Below are 14,640 nucleotides of genomic sequence, written 5' to 3'. Positions count from 1 at the left end.
AAAAGAGACCGCACAGCTGAGAGCACCAAAACTGATCAGGAGGGGCTCTGCAACGTGCAGCTGGGAGGCTGGTCCAAAATCTGGAAAGCTCAGCTGTGCTAAAAGCAGACCCCTCTCCGCAGACGGGCAGAGCTGACAGCACGAGTCAGAGCTGCTTGGCACAGCACAGCCACAATTACAGAAGCAGCAGGATTTAGCAGGCAGGCGGGCGTAGAGTTTAGAGCAGCAGCGTGACATTATTTGGAGACTGCTAGGGCTGGGTCATTCTGGAGTATTTCCACGGCTTCAGTCCCTTCCAAATTTACCATGCAAGTTTAACACAACTATTACGGATTAGTGTGTAAATTAATAGATGCACGGCTGCTGTTAGCTCAGAGCCCTACATAGCCTCACGCAGGCAGCCCTCCAGCCCTGTTCAGACAGCCCCATGCCGCAGCCCGAGCGGCTGCAATGGGAATGCAAAGCATCAAGTGAATTTCGCAGCATTAATGCCTGCCCAAGCTGCGAGCCGCGGCACGGCCAGGCGTCGGGGGGTGACAGATGGCTGCCCGCTCCCTTGGCCCTGCGCTCCAGCCACCGAGTGGGTTCAAGCAGAGGATGTACAACACCAAAATCGTCAAGGGAAGGGGAAGAAAGGGCAGAGAACACCCTCTGTCCAGCTGCCGTGGGGAAGGCGGCCATACAGGAGTCCTTGCAGCTCTGACGTCTCCTGTCCAGAGGCAAGAACAGAGGATGGAGCTTGCCAAGGGACCAGAGAAAATATTCCAAGAGCCCAACCTCCTCCTTTGGCAGCTGGTGTAGAACTGCCCCTGATTCCTGCCCCTTGCTAACTACAGAGGAGAGACTCAGCATGGGTGCCATCACCAAGGACTTTATCCAGTTCAGCTCCCGGGGAGCAAAGCTACCAACAGGAAATTTGCACTTCAAATTCTGCTCAAGCTTTTATATGCAAACATAAAACGCACCTGAAAATCCAAAGCAACAAAAAGCACATCCCGAGACTTCTGCTTTTCTGGAGTTACTGATAAAAATGCAGATTTCAGTAGGTCTCTTAGGCAGCTGCATAACCAGATACAGTGGAAGAAAGCTATGATGCTTCCTCCATTTTCGTATTTTCAAAGCATACAGGAAATTCCTCTATTGAGCAGTTATAAGATCAACGAGCCCTTTCAGCACAGGGCAAAGCTAGGATCCCTTCGACTGCATCCTCAGTGTCACCCAGACAGAAACAGCTCTGTTAGCCAAGGAGTCCTTTTTGGCAAGCAACCAAACCACATGCCAGATAAAGAAGGAAAATCAGCACGGTGAATGGGCCTTAAGGTGCTCCATTTTCTTAGCTTATAACGTAGAGGCTTGAGAACGGAGCTGGTTTGGCTGCCCAGAAAAGAAAACTAAGAAGAAAAATGGGGTTTGTAGGGATCACTGCATTCTGCATGAGCCAGAGCTACCTTTCATCTCTGTAAACTTGCAATTCTTTATGTGTAAAAGAAGCCTCATCTGCTAGGAGTGACAGAATATCAGTACCTTATAAACACTGCCCATTTAAGATAACTGCGTGGAGATGAAGACAAACTATGGTGTACATGATCATCTATAGGAGAAAAAAAATCTTTGTGCTCATCCCCGCTTAGCCTTTAGCCCTAACATCGAGCTATACCCACACAGCATAATCTGCCCCATCATTCTTCCTGAACAACTGCTGCATCTGTCCTTGTCCTTGGCTACTTCTCTGAAGCCTCACTGACGCCACGCGGTAACCTTGGAACTGTATACCACTTAGATTAAAAATAAAAAATCCGCTCTAAATCATATTCCCTGCATTTTATCTTTAATGCAGCATGACAAGGAATATTCAGACAAAGGATCTTTTTTTTTTTTTAAAAAAAAAAGTAGTAAACATTGGCAGCCACAGCAGATAAACACTTAAGAACCGAAGATGGTATTGTGCAGATTTAACAAGGGGGAAACAGAGCAGTGCTCAGTCCTCAGAGGGAGTTCTGCTTGCTTACATCAAAGCTGTTTTGCAAAGTATTCTCTGGGGAGCTTGCAACTCTTTTAGAAAGTCATCAGGAAACAGTCACGCAATCTAGACCAGCACTTGCACATCACCAAAAGATCTTGGATCTCGTCAAGGATCCCAAAAGCCATTACAAGTGTAAACGACAGAGGAACTGTTCCAGACTTCTTGGATAGAGCACAGGATCAATTTAGAGCACCCAGGGACACACTGCAACAGCCCCAGGCAAGCAACACAACACCTGATATGCTTCAGCTACAAAGGCATTTTATTAAACAAGAAAAGCAATATCACACCACTGAAGGAGGAACCTAGAAGGTATCCAGCTGCTGTTACCTGATAGGGACCTTCATCCTCCTCCTCGAACTCTGTGTTCGGAAGACTGTGATGTCGTTCGTATCCCGTCCGGCACACCCCGTTGGGCTGCCGTGCCACATCCAGATGGTGATCGCTGGTGGACTGTGTCATAACCATCCCCTGTGGGGTGGGAGAGTGACTTTTGCGGGACACGGTCTCCTTCCGGTGATGGATCAGTTTTCTGAAATGGAATGACGACATCAGGAACAGCAAAGCTAGAGGACGGGAGCGACTATGCTGAAACATTTAAATGATATATTGCTTTGGGGTTATATTTACCAGAACGGGTTATATTACTCTGAGTACCGACTCCAGTTTCATTAACAACTAAGGAAGCACTTTTGGGGGAGGAAGGAAGAGGCTTTGCAAGAAGCCTATGATTTATTCATCACTTCACAGGAGAAAAATGCCTCTTCCTCAAGGGAGAGTCACATATTGCATTGCAAGCTTCAGAAATTGCCTGCACTTTAGAATCACTGTTCAACTGAGATTAAACCAGTGTGCCTCAGTGCAGAGTGCAAGGTGTCAGAGGAGGAAAAAAATAAAATTCTCCTCACAAGCAATTATTTGAGAACATTTTAAGGGCTCTGTGCCACATAGCCGACAACCTCTACAATTCCTCGCTGGTGGAGAGGAGAAAATGTAGCCAGAGAGATTTTGGATTGCTCTTCTAAGCCTATAGTGCAGCTAAACGTTCCCTCTTCTTTACAGGTACAGGGAGAGAGTGGCAAGACCAGAGCACTGCTGTACTGGACATGGTCGACAGGAGTAGCATCGGCTCAAACACTAGCCAGCTCCGAGCACATCAGCACTTTGCAGCAGAGTGACTCAGATCAGTGACATCCAACTTCTCCCCCAGGAACAGAAAAGACACCCATCACACGGCGAGCACCCTCCACCTGCACCTCACCCTGGCTCCTGTCCTACTTACTGAAGGACATCCCTCTGCTCCAGGTTGTACTTCCCTCCATTCTTCATGGCTGCGTTGTGCACAGCCTCGATGGCACGGTCGATAGACTGGAGAACCACATCTTGCTCCAGCACCTGAGAAACACAACGTCCTGCACGTTACTGTACTGCCTCAGCCGTGACTCTTTTGGTGGGGCTGGGGGGAGCATCAGAGATTACCGCAGGAGAGACGGCAGTACACGAAACCCACGGCGCAGACACCGCATGAGCCGAAAGGCCAACATGCAGGTCCCTGAGCCTGAATCTATCTTGTGACAGGCTCACTTCTCCCTCCTCCCTCCAAAGGAAGCATACACGATTCTGTGCTTCAAACACGGTTTGCCCATTCCAGGCTTATGGTTGGAAAACAAAGTCCCTGTGTGGAGCTCCAGCAAGCACACCACAGCCCTGTTGTCTCCCTCACCCCTCCGGCACTCAAGTCCCACGATCACTGCAGGAAGACCAGGGCAGAGCTCCAGCAGCATGCAGCAGCCCCGGGTACTCGGCCTGCTACAGGGAGCCTTCGGGACCCCATTACTGCAAGCTCAACTCTCGCTGCTCTCACTGCCCTGGCTAGAGCAGATATGCAGCCATAAATATTACAGGCCCAGCCACAAGCTGGTGGCCTTCAAAGCCACCTGGCTCTGGGTTGGCATCTTTGCTTGCTGTTTTTCTTGACGGTTGTTTTGCAACTTGCAGTGGCTTTTCCAAATCTCCACCCAAACTGTCATAGCAACATTTATTCCTCCTGCCAGCCAGCTTAGCACTCGTTGCTGCAGCCGAAATACACACCAGCCTTGAAACAAGAAATACCAAAAGGCGTCATTCCCCTGGCTTATGGGGGAGGCTGAGAGAGCTGTGGTGAAGGGGCAAGGGAACAACAAGCAGGTTTCCATGCCTAGGATGTTCTTCAAGGCTTTAACAACAGTTGACGCATCTTCAAAAGAAAAGACCTTTACAAGAAAGAAGCTGAAGGCAAAGGACGTGCTACCAAGCCTCTGCCACATGTGCAGGAGAGCTGCAGGCCTGCCACAGGCCGCCAGAGCCTTCTCCTCACCGCCAGCTCCTCAACACCTCCAGCGCCATCTCCTCTCACGGCCTCAGCCCTTGCACGCAGGGGGTGAGCAGGGGCAGGGGGGGAGGTTGGGCTCCGGCACCTGCAGCAGCTGTTTGAACACCAACATCCCCTTCATCTTCGCTCGCTGTGCCCCCCTCCCTGCATCACAGCAGCCATTTATCCAGCCGAGGAGCGGCTGGAATCTCATCAAGGATGCACCTTAATTGGCCTTAGGGGGCTGCCGAGCAGCAGAAGGCAACCCCTCCCTGCAGGGGCCAAAAGTGCCTGCCTCCATAGCACTGGCATGCAGCTTCCTGATAAACACGCTATGTATTATTTATATCCTGATTAATTGCTAAACCAAACGTGAATTAACAGCGACTGCAGACTGTGGAAAAAAATACAAACCAAACAAGGTGGGGATGAGAGGCCTTCTCTGGAATATTCAGCTTTGAAAGTGAAAAATTTAGGAGGAATTTTTTTTGGTTGTTTTCCTAGGAAAGAAAGATAAAGAACAAAGCAATGCAGGAAATCTTAAAATAAATTTAAAAAGCAGGTGTGTTAAAATAAATCTACAAAATCCATTAAGGTATCCAATCAAGGCCAAAAAAACACTGAGAATGCAACTTTGTGATAAAGCCTCCAAGCAGCCCCATCATGGTGAGAATTTCACCGCCTCTGACTGCAGCTCTAAGTAAGGAAATGGAGCACAGCTCATTCCAATGCATTCAAAGGGATGTTGGAAGGAAAGACACATTATTACATAGTTTTTGCTGACTTCCCCATCGTTTAAGCGAACCCTACTTCCCACCCTTGACTGAAAGGCCGCATAGATCAGCAAGGGCAGCACCCGGTGTACCCATAACACAGCTGCCCCTGGCACCACGGCCACAGAAACCCGCAGGCTGGTGCTGCTGCTGCTCGGTCTGTGTGATGCCATTTGTTACGGAGACGGTGCTTCTTTTCTGATAAAGCACAGCATTTTCACACTGATGCAACAGTGCTGTGACAACTGGCTTTTTGCTGCTGTGCTCTTTCCTTTGTTTTCACCACCCAACCCTCTATTAACACAGCCCTGTCAAAAAGGGATTGAATAAAAAAGCAGCATTAACTTGCCACTTTATGATGATGTTCATGCTGCTCATAAAGTGTGTCCCTTTCCCTTGCTCGCTGGTCTGTTCAGATGGCAGATCGGGGGTTTTTGGGATACGCAGCACTATGTTAATAAACTCAAAAAATACAAATCAACATCCTGCATAAATCAGCGATTAGAAGGAACAAGTCAGCCACTCGTTCCTGGAGGTTAACCAAAACAGCATCGCTTTGTCTGAACAGGATGGGAGGGAAAAAACAAGCCCACTGCAGTTAAAAGGAGCACAGACTGCATGGAGGTAAAAGCCAGGTCTGCCAACACCTCAGGCACCGCTTCCCCCTGCCGAGGGCTTGCAGGGTGACCAGCTCACGGGCACTCTCCTGCACTGGCTGGGGACCAGAGACCCCACACTGCCAGCTCCGGCAGAGACTCGCCTGCCGGGCCCGGCACCTGCTCCCAAGGAAGCTCAGAGTTCGCTGGACACACACAGGCACAGATCCTGGTCACGCAGTGCATTCCTGCACCTCCTTGCACACTTGTGTGCCGTCCTGGAGACCTACGGCCTGCAGGACAGGGACACCAAGGACAGGGAGCAGAGCCACCAAGCTGATGCAAGGGAAACTCGCACCACTGTCCCCCCAGGGTCCTTCACTACAAACGTGCTCCCTGTCCCCTCCCGCACTCGAGGATACACAGAGACGAAACCCTGCTCATCGCACGCTAAGCTCCGGCTCAGACGGGAGCAGATGAAAAGGGCACGGCTATATGGCATGCTGTCAGAGGAGACGCCGCACAAAGCCCAGGAATTCAGCCAGATTTATTGCAGTGTGCTGGTAATGGGGGCCAGAGGAGCCCTGAGCAGCCGCTGCATCACGCTAGCTGTTAACTACACACCCTAACAAATCCCCTAAAAGGCACAGGGTTGACAAGGCAGCGGAGATCCTGTGGGGACAGTGTCTGAAGGGCAGGCCCACATGGGATGAAGGTGCATGGTGGCACCTGCAGTCTCTTGTTCAGCAGGGGTGGCACAGACATCTGTGTGATAGGAAGCAACAGGACTTTCTTCTGCTCAAAGTAAGTGAAAAGAGAGGAGTATTTGGGTGATGCATTGATACATTTGAAGAGCCATTCCTACTGCATCTCATTCCGCAGAGGAGCGGCCATCACCCTGCTGTGAGATACCCCTAGTATCATCAAATGTGCTGCAGCAGAGAAACCCTGGACTCTATGAACAGCCTGCCAAGGCCAGTCTGGATATACCACGGGGCTGAGGAAGAGCAATCACCAACTAGACTGGTTAATGGGATGCACACGGCTTCAGTTGTGGTAGAGAATGAAGGGCACTTCCAGCACCCAACAGCTCCCCCCTGCAGGTGAGCTCCCCTCCAGGAAGGAGTTACATCTCAATTAGACCCAGGAATATCAGCGAGAAATCTGAATTTCTTCCTTCATAGCCCAGTGAAGGAGAATTACAGCAGCATCAATAAATCATTATTTCCTCTCTCCTTGCTAATAACATGAGCAAACAGAGGCTCTCCCCAGAGCCGCCAGCCAATTTCCTTCTGCCCCCATCCACAGGAGACTCCCCACGTGAGGAGGGGCAGGACCAGGCCCCAGCTCCTCACACCCCCCTCCCCGCTCCTCAGCCGGCAGGGGACGGATGCCTCTCTCAGAGCCACAGACATGCTTTCAAGAAGCATCTTTCCAGCACATTTTGCAGTACCTGAGCGTGGCCAACGCCGGGCACAGCCACGCTGAGGGGTGCGGATGCATGTGCATGAGCGAGGATGCGTTTGTCCCTGCAGCTCACGTTGCTTTCATCTTCTGCACGCTAGAAAACGCTGCCTCGGGAGAAGCCTCCCCAGAGAGAAGACATGCACAGGATGCCTCCTTCACAAGCCTCTGCCTTCCCCATGTGCAGAGGAATGGGCTGCGGAGAAAACTGAGTGTTTTCTGAACGGCTAAGACTGCCAGTGTCCTGACCAGGCAGGTAGCACCATCTCCTCCCCTGGTCTCCCAGGGGTACCCAAAACATCGTCCCCCTCCCTCCTTGTTTTGATTTCTTCCACGTGCGTGGCCCCGCTCAGCACCTGTGTTGTTTAAATGCAGTCACACAGAATAACTTGCTCAGTAGTCTAGAATAATCACACCTTTCAGAAAAGCATTTTCTAGACAAACAGGTTGACAGCTGCATCAGCGCAGCAAACACAGGCTGAGCCACCCTGTGCGTGCAAGACTCCTACATTTTATGAAAGTGGCCCATTAACGTATGGCAGGCTTTTCTTTGCCTCTGCAGGAAGCTGATCCAAGGAAAACAGAATTTTTTCCCTTGCCTCCCCAGTTTTTCATGATCAAAGGCGCTTGCTCTTCAGCATGTGCAGGAATCGGTGCCCTCATTTCAGCAGCTGCCACCAGCAGCTTTTGCCATAATAGCAGCGCCCAAGCAGGGCTCCTGATTTTTACCTTCATGTCATTGCTCCGGCTCTCATAACAAGACAGACAAAGTTTTGTCTCCAGTGACAGCTCAGTTTTCATGCAGCTGCACTGACACGGACTACTGCTGAAATTAGGATATTTATCCCGCTAGCGTACACAGGCACAGACTGGTTCTTTGTTGCTCAAATCAGAGACAAACACCACCTCTTAGGTCACATGCAGTTCGTCCCCAGTCACCGCCCGACTGTCTGCACACTGTAATCCTTCCAGATTTGCATGATCGCTGCAGCAATTTACAAAAAAATCAACCAGCCTTTGTTCTGCCATGCCCGTGACAGAGATGTACCCAATACGAGTTCCCTCTTCTGAAACACACAGCTCATACAAAAAAAAAAAAAAAAAAAACTCAGCTCATTTGTATCACTTTTGGAAATTCAGCTCTTTCCTCTTCCCCTTTTTAGAGCCCCAATCAGAATTTTTTAGTCCCAAGGCCGCTGGCTAAGAGATAGGCATTAACTTATTCCTGTCAGTATGAATCTGCTGTGCCTTGCAGCACTTAAAAACGCATGATAAAAATGCAAGTGAAACAACGGGCAACTGTCCTGGTTACTGAGCAAATAATATGAGAAATGCTCCCAAATAACCTGCAGCATCTCCTCCTAGCTAGTGAGCAAACAAAGACATGGCTGAGCTCTTCTGACAAAGAGTCAGCCCAGAAACGGATCTTGAATTCCTGCTGATACGCCGTAGTGGGTTTTTAACAGATCAGTGTTTTCTGCTGTACGCTGACAGCTGCTGCTCAAGCGGACAGCGTGCACAAATGAGAAATGAAGAGAAAGGAGAGCCAGGGAAAGGGCTTAAGTTGTGCAAATCATGCTAAAGCAGAAGCCAGAGTCCCTGGCAAGAGAGATATCCTAACTAGGGACAGCAGAGGCAGAAGTGGCTCTTGGAATACACAAAATCCCAAAGGCAGCAGAGGGACGCACAGCAACCAAGCTTCAACTGCTCTGCAGCCAGAGGCTGGTTTCTCCCTCGGCAGCAGGCAACTCTGCAGTCAGAGAGAAGGCGGCAGAGACACGCTGAGGGACAACAAAATGCATGCAACCCACCACTGCACACGTGTACTTCCGAAGGTGCCAACGCTTCATCCAGAGTCTCTCCAGCCATGCTCAGACCCTGCTTACTGGCCACGATGATCCCGTGCAGCTGATCAGCAGAATCAGCCCCTGCTTTCTTCCCTTTGCAATTCTGTGCCCTCCAGTAACCAGAACACGTCTCTTAAGCCAAAACACGCTAAGAGAATAAAAGCACAGAGACATAGGTTTTTAAAACAAAGCAGTCAACACATACTTACATTTCTTGCCATTCCCTGATGCTTTAATTCTTATGGTTCTCAGTGCTTCGGGGGACTTCTCTGCCTCTGTCCCAGGCAAATAGCTGCCAGACAACAGAGCTCCCCCTCTTTAAGGTTTAGCTGTTTAATATCCTTTTGGCACACAATCGTCAAGAAGGGAAAATATCAGGCATGATCAAGTAACAATCACTGCATCTGTGCAAGGGAAACATGTTTCTACTTACATATGTGTGTATATATATATTTAATATATATTTTAGAGCTACCATCTGCTACTTACTGAAAAAGAAAGCTGCAGATAGTCTCTACACTGCAGAAAGTTCAGGATTACGAACGAGGATATATAAAGGTGGAAGGAAAGCTGCTGCAGTGAAGTGCAAGAAGCTATTCCAGGACTTTTGACATATTAGCAGTAAAAGAAGAAAAAAATACCACAACAGTTGTGCTAGTGTTTGCAGTTATCCTTAGTCTTCAGTTTGGTAACCCAAAAAAACCCACTGCAGATGCCCCTCATTTCTCAGGGAGATTCAGTACAGCTCCTAGGTTACATACATGCAGTTATTGCAAGTGGATTAAGAAGAATCTACATTAAGCATGATCAAAAATGCAACTAATTTGTGACTTCCCAGAGCGTTGGAGACATGCAGTGCAGACTACAAGTCTCAGGCCATATTTATTTTGAATAACAAAGACATGGATGTGAGTCAAAAACCTAGCTGCAGAAACACTTTGCAGCTGATCACATTTGCTAAGTGTTAGTTAGACATGGGGCAAAGATAGAGCCCAGAAGAAACAAGCCTGGGAAACCATGCAAGTTCCTGGCTCCTCATTCAAGAAGGAAGGTCCTGCTTTCTCAAAATTTATTTCTATAGAAGGGATTGTAGCAAAATGCTGGGAAGGTAACAGTAATACAAGAGGCAGGACCAGGAAATTCAAGTTTTTGCCATGGAGTAAATTTCCAGCACACAAGAATCGACTAAGCAAGGTTTTCAGGGGTCAAGCACAAAAATCTGCAAACAGGTTGTCAATGCCATTGATGCATAAAGCCAGATGCGAGAGGAGAACATGTACGTGCGTGTAAACTGAAGGGGACTTTCCTACCGCATCCCCCAGCCTGACACAGATTCCAGAGCAGACAGCTACGTGAGACGGAGGCAATAACTTGTGATTCATCTCCATTTCTGATTTATCAGCTTTTCTTCCAAAATCCTTCCTCTCCTGTGGAACAGCAGAGGGAGAAGGCAAACTGCAGCTATGCTGCTCTCCGGGCATAATTAATGCACTGCCAAAAGCCAAAACGGCAGGCAAAGTGTGAAGCTCCTCTTAGCGAGGGAGCAGGAAGAGGGGGCTGTGGCAGAAAGCCCAGCTGCCGTCGCAGCCCACGCTGGACCAGTGGGGAACATCGGACAGAGAAGTCGGAGGCACGGCGGCTGCCAGCAGTGCTGGCCGGGGATGAAGGGAACAGGGAGAGGAGAGCTGACAGCTCCAGATCTGAGGGAACACAGAACCCACAGATTCGGGCTCGAACAACTCAGGCCCGTCACGCGGAGAACAAGCGCGGTTTTCCGGTGCCTGCTGCACGAACAGCCACACGGACTTTATTACAGCCACTAATGAGGAAAAGGAGTTGCCATCCTCACAGGGCGAGTGCAGGAAAGTCCTCAGCTCATTTTAATCCCAGACAGATGCAAACTGCACAAAATCATAAACCAAACATCGGTCCCCAGGATCTTTTTATCGGCTCCTTCCCACAAAGCCGTCACCGCGGGATGGAAACCTGCCTCGCGTTACCAGCAGCAAACCTGAGAGAGGCCTCGCAAAGCTCTCCCCAAAGATTATTCCGGTCGGAAGGATGAAAGGCAGCCTGCCTGCCGCAGGATCAGCTGGCAGTCTGGAGAGAAAAAAATTTTCCAGCGTCCCAGGCTCTGCATGCAGAGCAAAAGCTGCTTCTGCCATGACGGGATGTGGCTCCCTCTTCAAGCCCCAAAATTAAAAGAAGGTCAGCAGGGCAGAATCAGAAACCATATTATGTCACCCAGAAAACCCAGTGCTTTCCTCTGTAACAAGCACCTCTCGTCTTCAGGATATCTGCACGTCCTTTCGGAAATGCACCTTATCACGGTAATGGGATCAGATACGACACCTATACTGTGAGATGAAACAGCCCCCAAAACACCATACGAAAATCCCTGAACATTTGGCACAAGGAGTGAAATTGCTCCATGCAACAGCAAGCAGAAAGGCCAGGCCTGCACCGCCGCCATGCCCAGGGAGAGCAGCACCACCTTCCCAAGGAGCAAGGCTCCGTTCCAAGGTGGACGGATGGTAAATAGTCCTCTTACCATCATCCTTTCAGACAACCCGGAGCACATCAGGTGGACCGAGATCCTTGAGGACTTCTGCTAACGATATTTCAAGCCAGGGACCCAGGAGAGCAAGCACACTTATGAAGTTTTTCCAAAGTAGGTACCCCATAAAAACAACTCATTTCTATATAACGCTCCCTCACTACGGATCTCACCAGCAACGTCTCTTCTGTCCACAGCCTCCCTGGCTCACAGGCACAGGTGTCTGAAGTATCAGTACCAGGAGACCAGGATACCCTACGACATGCAGCCACTCCCTCCCCAGCACCTTCTGGCTGCACACATCGGCTCCACCGGTGCCCCCAAACAAGCCTTTCGCCCCAGCACCTCCCTCTTTCGTGACGTTAACCTGGGTGCAAAATACTCCGTAAGGGATTTAAACAAGAGCTACCTGACTCTTAAAAGGCACGTCCTGCTCCACCATCCTGTGAACAGACCGCACGTCATCCCAGGCTGCTGGTGGTGGTACGAGCAAACCATAAGGCCTCTGCAGACAGGGAGCAGACCGAGGACCTCCTCCCACAGCCTGCACACAGCCTGACAACTGGGCTCGAGACAAGATTCAAATGCTCATTTGCTTTCAGGTGGGCCATTAGGAACACCTGAACGACGATGGGCATCGCCCTTTTCCCCCATCACCACAGACTGTGGCAACCAGATGTACTGGCACGCTCCGAGCTGCGCTACGCAGCAGGGGATGCTAGTCACACCACTGCCTTATTAGCGAGCTATACAGAAAAGCTACACGAAGTTAAGTGTGCTGGCTAATTATAACAAAGCCATTTAAAGACCATTGAGGGTGCAGGTGCAGGGCAGCGAGGGAAAAGGCATCAGAAGGGCTGAAATATGCCCCAGGCTGCATTGTCAAGAGGTGGATCATGCTAATTGGCCATACACAAAAATCCCAAGTATGCCAACATGCTTATTAGTTAAGAGGTGCTGCTGCAAGCACATTTATTCCTGGTAAAGGGGATGCTTCTGCTGAAGCAATCAGCACCAAGACGCTACCCAAATTCAGGGAGTTGACGCAATTGAGCTATCTTGGGACAATGATAAATCTAACATGAACTCTTGCCCCAAAAGGAACAAAGACACCATCAAGATCCGTAGCTGCATCTTACAACTAGAACTGTTATGTGCACGACCAAAATGGCAGAGCATAAGCCAAAAAAAGCCAGAAATTTGTGAAATAAAGACTCTGCAGCCTTGTGAGTTGCTTTTTGACTGGCAGATGGTGGGAGTGGACAATGCACTATTTTTCTGTGCTGCAAAACTTAGACACAGTGACAGTTTCCACATTGACCTACAAAAGTATCTTGAGAATTGCAAGTTTAGCTATGTTTATCAGTGGAATGAGGCTAACTTGCTGTTATCGTCAGATTCAGTTCAAGAACAAATCCGTGGGTTGTTTAGTGTTCTTCTCCCCCCCGTAGAGAAGATTAAAGGGTTCAACTAGATTTGCTGACATTTCACCCATAGTGAAATAGGAGGTGGGTCACGGAAGAAAAGCAATTCATTAGTGTCCCACACTATTTGCAGGAAAAAAATAGCCTCCTGCTCTAGCTGCAAGTTATAATCCCATCTCCTTTTGCAGCTTAGAATGGCACTGGCTCCCCAGAAAACATGAAGAAACTGGAACAGGAGGGAAATGTCCTCTTAGGACATTGTGCTAAAGGCAGCAGAACAGCCATAATCCTGTTTTCCTCACTTCCCAAGGCAGCGGATAAGAAAAACCTACATTTGTTGGACTGCTCACTTCTCAGGCACAAAACTTTCACCCCAACTCATTTGCCTTATTACAGTATTGATTTCTCATGTCCACCTTTTCACATGCCCCACTCACCCTTGTCAGCTTTAACTTCACTCAACAGCATGAGAGCAAATTAAAATGAACACGTTGCAGAAAGCCTTTCCAGCCCATCTCCAGCACAACAAATCCTGTGGGAAGGGAGATGGCCAGGACCTTGCTCACGTCCAAGAGCCAGATGGTGGCCCCTCCATGGGGGGACCTGGAGAAGAACCCTCTGGTGCCCAAGACCCCAAGAAGTGGGTGGAAGCTGCCTGATAGCAAGCAAGAGGCAACAGGAGCTCTCATGTGTGCGCTTTGGGCAGCCCAAGCTGGCTGCATCTCCCGTATTTCGCCCTCCAAACACCTACACGTTGAGCTGTTTGCTCTTCCTCACGCATTCATGATTTAGTGATGGGACTTGGTAGGTCAAGCTGGTGGTTAGCGATGGACTTGATGCTCTAGAAGATCTTTTCCAGCCTAGATGATTCTGCACACCCCACGGCCCAACTCTCAGACGGTCAGGTGTTCCTCCACATCTCCAGAGCTACGCAAGACCAAACGTTGTCAACAGTGGTTCTGTCAGGAGAATTTTTTGCTCAGCCATTAATAGCATAGTACATTTAAAAGCTTTTGAAGCGATCAGAGCTCAATGTCATCTTGAGACCTTAAGCCTCTGAGTGAGAGCTCAAGAGCACACCCGGTTCAGACGCGGTTCATGCAGGTCGAAGTCTCAGATGCCAGCCCGTAACACAGGAGAAGGCTTCTACGAGAGCCTGAGACCACAGACAAGATGATGCTTCCCTGGTTGCTGGAGGGGTTTCTTTCTATCCCTGATGTAAAGTTTTATTAAAAGGCCTGTGCAATGTAATAACAAATTATTTCATTGCAGTTATCTCTTGTAATCAAGCTACTGAAGACAGATGCCCTAAATCAATTCCAAAAACAAGTTAAAGGGGATGAATTTGTTAGGCTCAGTCAATAAAGGTGATTCTAGGGCAGACAAAAACTTCATCACTTAGAACACAGCACTTCAAGGGACGTGATGTCAACTGGAAAAAGTCTTCAGCTACAAACACTTTGATTCTACAAGGCTGGCTCAGGGAAGTCCCTAAGCTTATGTATTAAGTATGTAAAGAATTTTTATTCTTATCGTTCTTAGTTAAGGTATTGGGTTTGAATGCAGCTATTATTTTTACTTGTCAACAAACGTGGGCTTCCACTGA

The 14,640-nt window shown here is 49.1% G+C and overlaps 1 protein-coding gene across 2 annotated transcripts in view; it reads right to left on the bottom strand.

The window, feature by feature from the left end:
• Positions 1-14,640, bottom strand: part of NCKIPSD (NCK interacting protein with SH3 domain) — a 48,637-nt gene that overhangs the window by 26,004 nt on the left and 7,993 nt on the right. The window contains exons 1-3 of one of the 2 annotated variants that reach the window (XM_083795345.1): positions 9,018-9,171; positions 3,306-3,418; positions 2,354-2,555 (exon numbers count right to left, since the gene is read on the bottom strand). In XM_083795345.1, the coding sequence (XP_083651471.1) occupies positions 2,354-2,555; positions 3,306-3,418; positions 9,018-9,056 (354 nt within the window). In that variant the 5' untranslated portion in view covers positions 9,057-9,171. Of the gene's footprint in view, positions 1-2,353; positions 2,556-3,305; positions 3,419-9,017; positions 9,172-14,640 lie in introns of those variants that run through there. The other variant, XM_083795344.1, reaches the window with a different exon arrangement.

This window comes from Anser anser (genome assembly GCF_964211835.1).
Source record: "Anser anser genome assembly, chromosome: 12".
Lineage (NCBI taxonomy): Eukaryota > Metazoa > Chordata > Aves > Anseriformes > Anatidae > Anser > Anser anser.
This window is presented reverse-complemented; position numbering and strand designations above follow the sequence as displayed.